Here is a 6,885-nt window from a genome sequence, read left to right as displayed (position 1 = left end):
TAATTTTTTTTATTAAAAATACATGACGATAGAATAACAGATTAAAATAATTATTTTACTTTTTTCTGAGTGAAAACATACTCATACCAATAATTTATTTTAGAACGAAGTCATCTTGATAAAAAGTTTGTAAAAGTAACCAAATGGGTCAATCCCTCGCTAGGCATGCATTCTGTTCTTTTCTGTCTGTGATTATTACAATTACAACACAACAGTGTGAAAAACAAGAGAAGCAAATGAAAAAAGCAAGCCATTTGCTTTTTTTTCGCTTTCTTTTTTTCTCTTCTTCCCAAAACAAAAACAGTCACTTTTACACAATACCACCAAAATGGTGTAAAATTCTTCTGGGGTCCAACAAGACCAAGCGATGCGAATTCTGAGACCCACTGAGGTACAAGGACAATCATCATCAAAAGCATGGAAACACACCTCATGAGCCATCATCATCATCATCCATTAGTTTCTTCCCTTTTTTGCTTTTCTTTCTCTTTTCTGGTGTTTCTGTTTCTAATTCTAATTCCCTCTACTTTACAAATAAAAGAGGTTGCAACTGTATGCTACACTGCACTACACTAAACTGTCCTCTTTGGCTAGAAGAACTACATGTTCTCTGGTTCCTTCATGCTTTACACTGTGGCTGGCTCCTGTTGTTCTGTCACTTTTTTCACTCTCTGGGGGTTCAGTTTAAGTTAGCTCAAGATAAAGACATGGATTTTCAGAGGTTTCTCATGTGACAAAAATTGTCTTGGTAAGTTCAATGCTTTTGGCGGTGCTTCGGTTACTAGTGTGAATAGAAACAACCCGTTTTTATGTGTGCTTTTGGCCTTTTCCTCTCTACTTTTTCTCTTTTGGCTTGAGAACTCTTCGGTTATACTCTTAAAATTTAAAATGCTTTAATCTCTCTCTGAAGGAAAATTATAGTGATTTGCGATTCAAGTCTTTTGAGAAAAAAAAAATAAAGAGAGAAAAAAACATCGAAGAGCATTTTTCATGATCCATGCAATCTCTATGTCACTGCAGTGTTTCTCTGAGGAGAAGAAGTAGATCAAGTTAAGAGATTGCAGATATGCTTATTTGGCTTGTTTTGATGTTTTCTTAGTTATGAGGGAAACGCACTCTTTTCAAGGGGAGAGCTGAACTTGCGGAAAGAGTGGAACAGAATTTGCCGAGCGAGAGATTTTCTTTCCTTTGACTTGACTTCCAAGTACAATAATACAACCAATTTGGTTGTTTGTTACATAGGAAAACGAGGGGCTTGTTTGGTTTTTCTCCCTTCCACTGCATCATTTTCAGTTTTTCACTACTTGTGATGCTCTCATACCTTGTTCTACCTCATTAGTTTTGTGTGTGTGAAACCCTTGGTAGATACATGGCAGAAATTAGGCTCACAAGGGTTGAGCAAGGCCAAACCAAGATTAAGAATGTTCCAATAGCTGTCACCCCAGAAGGGTTTTGGTGCTGCCCTTCCCCTGTGGTGTTTCAGAAAAGCCTCAAAACTCAGAATACTCTCAATAAACACAAACCCTCTTCACCACCCCCACCAAAAACCAGTGTTCAGAAAAAGCCTGTGCCTGTGTCTGTGTCTGTGCCAGTGTGTGAGAGAAGAACTACTACACCTGCCCCTTCAGGATTGGTGCTTTCTGATGAAAAACAATGTGCAACTGCTCCAGAAAGGCCTCCACCACCTACCGCCACATCTGTGGCTGCTGCAGAGAGGGCACCCAGGCAAAAAATTGAATCTTTGCCAAAGAAGGTTGCTATTGAGTTTGGTGAACCTGGAACTTGTGATATGAAAGTGGTTTTGTTGGGAAAGCAGGGATTTTGTGTCAAGTTGAGTGTGCACAGGGATGTTTTGACCCAGAAGAGTGGTTTCTTTTCTGAAAAACTCTCCGAACAATCGGGTTTGTCGTGTCTCCAAATCGGTGACTGCGAGGATGTGGAGATATATGTTGAAACTGTTGGTCTTATGTACTGTAAAGAGATGAAGCAGCGGCTAATGAAGCAAAGTGTTTCCCGCATTCTTCGAATACTTAAGGTAATTTGCTATCTTTGCTTTGCTTTGGTGTTTTTTTTTTAATCAACCTTGACTTCTGTTAAGCTTACTCAATTTGTTTTATAATGTGTTTCTGGGGAGGAATGTGTTTTGTTGTTATCAATCTTTTGTTCTGATAGGTATTGTAATTTTGAGATTATCTTTATGGTGTCTCAGCGTCTGTTCATTTTTTCTTTTGAAATACAATGTTGGCTTGAGTGCTTAATGCTCATATCTCTGATAAAGAGAATTAATACTCCCCTCATTAATTATACTCCTCGAGTTAAGAAATCAAACTATTAATGTTCATTTGTGATGCTGTAAACGAGAACATTGATTATTAATTGGAAGCTACTGTAGCGAAACGGAAACTGGTGCATTACAGCTGTTTCAAGAATAATTTCTTATAGGCCTATTTGTAGGTTTATTTTTGTTGGGAGGCCTTGATTGTTTTGACTTCATTACTTCTTTTCAACTCTGGTCTTAAAAGAGGATGTGCTTCCACTCCACATGGGATTTCATGGATTGTGCTTTTATGATAGACAGGATCCAACGTTGATTGAGTCCTAAAACAAACATTGAGAAGGAGTTATATGTTGGGCCTTTTTGTCAACATATGTAGCTTTTTGCTTTATAAAAACTGATAGCAAATAAGACTTACCCTTGGTCTGACCTTGGTTATAGATATTAACAAGTACTGTATATGCTTATGTGCTCGTCAAAGTATTTAAACATAGATTGCTTGTAAAGTTGTAATACATACTTGTATGTAAATATAGTTGACTCAGAAGGTTAACAGTTGCATTGCATAGTGGAGGGGTTCCATGAATGAGGGCTGTAGTAATGACAATGATATAATCATATTACTTTTTGAGAACAATCAGTCGATGTCCGAGTTAATTACTTTTTATTGCAACAAAATCATCATATTATTTATGTTGGTCAAAAAATATTGTGGTCCTCTCTTTACAAAGTTTGATTATGAAAGGTTGTGGCTAAAAGCCTAAAACCACAGTAGTTACTTATGCAACTTATTGCCCATTCATTTAAAATGTCTCCTTGTTATATCACCATTTTATCCTTTTGCATGACAATTGAACTGTTTACCGTTCTTCATTGTGTGAATTTCAGTTCCTTACTATTTCGATAGCTTACGTCAATAACTTAAACAAGTTCAAACTTCAAAGAATCCTTCATTTTATATCTTATTTTCTTTCCTGTTTATAAAGTCAACATTGACTTGAACCCATTTGTGGTATGTGTTTCACTAACACATTGTTTGTTTTGAGTGTTAATAAAGAGAAAGGAAATAGAGCAGAGATTCTGGATAAAAATATCAAAATTTCACTGTTCATTTGAGAGGAAAAATGGGAAGGAGGTGAGTTATTTTTGGGATAAAAAAAAATCCCCATGAAAGAATTTTTTTATAACCTAAATAATAAATAATTTTATGGCAATAAAAAGAATGAAGTAAAACTAAGTATTTTGGGTTAAATTTATTTTCTTAATTTGTATAAAAAAAAAATTTTGATACAATTTCTTTCTTTTTACTAATCTTTTCTGCTCATCTAAACAAGTAAAGAATTTTGTTTTGCATTTCTTTCCTGTTTCTACCAATCCAAATAATACATTTTTTCTAATCTAGTTCTCTTTTACTTCCCTCTTGGTTTCTTTTTCCCCCCTCTCTACTTAGAATTCAAACAGCGCATAGCAATGGGGGGGGGGATTAGACCCACAGTTAATCCCTAGAATTTGTTGTTGTTAAGATCTTTCTTCTCAAGTAAATTAATACTGTATATAAAATTGAAAAATTGTTTATTATAGAAAAGCTACTTTTTGAAGATGAGCTAGCAGCATTGACGCCAGAACAAAAGAAGATAGCATCTCTAAGTTAATGTGATCCTGCAATTTTATCTCATTTCTTAATATACTTTTTTATGTAATGTATTCTGCAACTTATATATTGGAATATGGACTACTATGACTCATGGCTTTTTAACTTCATTCAGATTGTGTAACTGTGGCAATTTTCAGTGTCTAAGTTAACTATGGCCTTAGTCTAGAGTTTCTACATTTTCCAATTTATTTTTGTTGAGTTTCCATGAAGTTCTGAACAAAGCATGTACATTTTGCTCAACAGTAGGACGTCTTGATCAATGTTTTGAGCATATAATATCCTGCTTTACACTAAGATTTGTGAAAATAGCTGAAGTTGAGTGGATATTTTATGATCAGCATATGCTTAAATCCTTCCTAGAATCACTGTATAGTTAAATCTTTCTTCAACTTGGTAGTTGAAAGTTGAAGAAAGAAATATAAAATGTTCTTTTGCAAAACCTAAAATTTGTGATATTCCCTCAGGTTGCCGAATTCCTTGGCTTCAGCTCATGTATCCAATCATGTTTGGAGTACTTGGAGGCAGTCCCTTGGGTTGGAGAAGAAGAGGAAGAAAAGGTGGTCTCAACTGTACTACAACTCCAAGCAGAAGGAATTAGAGTCAACCCTGTGCTGAAACGAATTTCATCTGACATTTCTAATGTCCCAAAAGACACTCTTTCCCACATCATCGACCTTGTTCTCAAGAGCAACGAGGAAAGAGGCCGCCGAGAGATGAAATCCATTGTTCTAAAGCTCCTCAGGGAGAACAACAGCCTTCCAAGCTATGCGCGATCAACCGACATATGCAATGACACGATCTACAGATCATGCCGAAGCTGCTTGGATTCATTACTGTCTCTATTCAAGCAGGCTGCAGAACCAGACAAACCGAGTGAGGACCGTGATCCTATAGCAAAGTGCATAGCTCTCGAAGCTGATAACTTATCATGGTTGCTTGAGATTTTAGTTGACAAACAAGCCGCTGATGAGTTTGCATTGATGTGGGCAAACCAACAGGAACTGGCGTTGCTACACACGAAGCTGCCAACCATGTTGCGCTACCATGTTAGCTGCCTTTCTGGGAGGCTGTATGTTGGCATCGGAAGAGGGGAGCTGTTGCCGTCGAAGGACACACGCCGGTTGTTGTTACAGACATGGCTGCAGCCTCTGATGAATGACTACAACTGGCTGCAGCATGGATGCAGGTCGTTTGATAGGAAACTTGTGGAGGAAGGAATTGGGAGGACTATTCTGACCTTGCCTCTTGAGTATCAACAGAGCATTTTGCTTTCGTGGTTGGGGAGTTTCTTGAAAACTGGTGATAGCTGTCCCAATCTTCAGAGGGCATTTGAGGTATGGTGGAGGAGAACCTTCATTAGGCCATATGTGGAGAACCAAGGTAATGTTGCTGTATCAGATAGTAGTTTAATGTTGCCAAAGCAGCATGAGTGAAAAAAAGGGTCAAATGGGGTTCATAAATGTTTCATTGGTACTGGAGTTCAAGTTTTTATATTAACGAGTTTGAGGAATTGTAAAGATATGTATTGATTGCAGAATGTGGATTAACCTCCAGCAGCTAACAAGTAGTCAAGTCCTGAGAAGTGTCATGTGTCTTGCATGAGTTGACTCTGGATTAATCCCTTGAGGAAGACCTCATTGAATTGATAAATTTCAGTAATTGGTTTTTGTATAATCTCTTCAAAGAAAGGAAAAGAATGGTGTTTTTAGTATTTTTTAAATTTCTCCTATTTTGACTGTAAAATAGTAGTTAGCTTAGTTAATATTTTTTTCTTGGAAATACGATGAGAATGATATTTTCGAGTATTTAAAAAATGTGATATATCATATATCCAATAATATTTTATTATCTTATATTAAATATGAGAAAAAAAATTTCTTAATCTCATTCCCAGATTTCCCAGAAAGGCAGAAATAAATAAATAATCTGTGAAACAAATGTTTTCCTAAGAAATTCGTCCTACACTACTCGTCCAATCAAATATATAATCAATAGATTTTGCTTTATTGTTTACCTAGGTCCTAACGCAACTAGTATTACAATATCGACCCAATGTTATTTTTTTTTTACAATGATTTTACAGAAGCTAGAACTTATAATTTCATGTATATTATTCTAATTTTCTTAATTAGAAAGATTCTAGTAGTTCGAACATTAAGTTACACAATTTGAACAAATAATTAATATTAAGTTTAATTTATTTTTAATCCTTTTAATTGAGAGTTTATTTTATTCTTTTAAATTAAAATTTTATATATTTCTGCACTCAAATTACTGAAAAATGTGAAATGTGTTTTTAGTCTCAGTTAAAAAATTGTCATGAACTGTGCATCTAAATTGTCCAAAATCAATGAGGGGAATTAAAAAAAAAGTATTTTTATGAATTTAAGGGATTAAAAAATACAAATTTTAATTTAAGAGACTAAATAAGGCATACTTCAAATTTGAGGGATAAAACATATTTAAGTCCTTTATATTTGTTCATTTTAGCTTTTCTTTTATTTTAGTTAGGCAATTCTTCTTGGACCGGTCCTCTCCACTATCCTTCCCCACATGGTGGGCTTTGACCCAACATTTCATTAACAATACTAAGAAACTACAATAAAGCTACGGCAATTGCTTCCTATCCCTCTTTTTTGCTTCCTACACCTTCAAAATGACCCAAACAGATAACGATACCCCTCCCTCATCCACCCAACACTACCGTGCCCCACCCAACACGAACACCATCATCCAACACCGCCGTCAACCATTGTGGTGCAGGAGAAAAAGGCACACATGGTGTTAAGACTCGAGAAGTGTAAACAAGAATGGATCTAGGAGTGCATTAAAGGGGATCAAAATTTATTTTACACAATTATTTAAATATCTAACTTCTAATAAATAATTATTTGATAAATAAGTTTTAAAAAATAATTATTAATTTTATGTATAAAATTAGATATATGATCTACTA

General features: G+C 35.3%; 1 protein-coding gene across 2 annotated transcripts; it reads left to right on the top strand.

The window, feature by feature from the left end:
- Nucleotides 1–221: 221 nt before the first annotated feature.
- LOC114382503 (BTB/POZ domain-containing protein At3g50780-like) lies at nt 222–5,649 on the top strand. 2 transcript variants are annotated; one of them, XM_028341983.1, is made up of 3 exons: nt 222–748; nt 1,100–2,035; nt 4,394–5,649. In XM_028341983.1, the coding sequence occupies exons 2-3, from the start codon at nt 1,370–1,372 to the stop codon at nt 5,360–5,362; spliced, it is 1,635 nt and encodes a 544-aa protein (XP_028197784.1). In that variant the 5' UTR covers nt 222–748; nt 1,100–1,369; the 3' UTR covers nt 5,363–5,649. The 2 variants fall into 2 exon arrangements, with proteins under 2 accessions (XP_028197784.1, XP_028197776.1); XM_028341975.1 differs by having other exon boundaries at nt 1,021–2,035.
- The last annotated feature ends 1,236 nt before the right edge of the window (nt 5,650–6,885 follow it).

Source organism: Glycine soja, chromosome 2 (genome assembly GCF_004193775.1).
Source record: "Glycine soja cultivar W05 chromosome 2, ASM419377v2, whole genome shotgun sequence".
Classification (NCBI taxonomy): domain Eukaryota; kingdom Viridiplantae; phylum Streptophyta; class Magnoliopsida; order Fabales; family Fabaceae; genus Glycine; species Glycine soja.
Note: the sequence above shows the minus strand (reverse complement) of the source record. Positions and strands in the feature narration are given on the sequence as shown.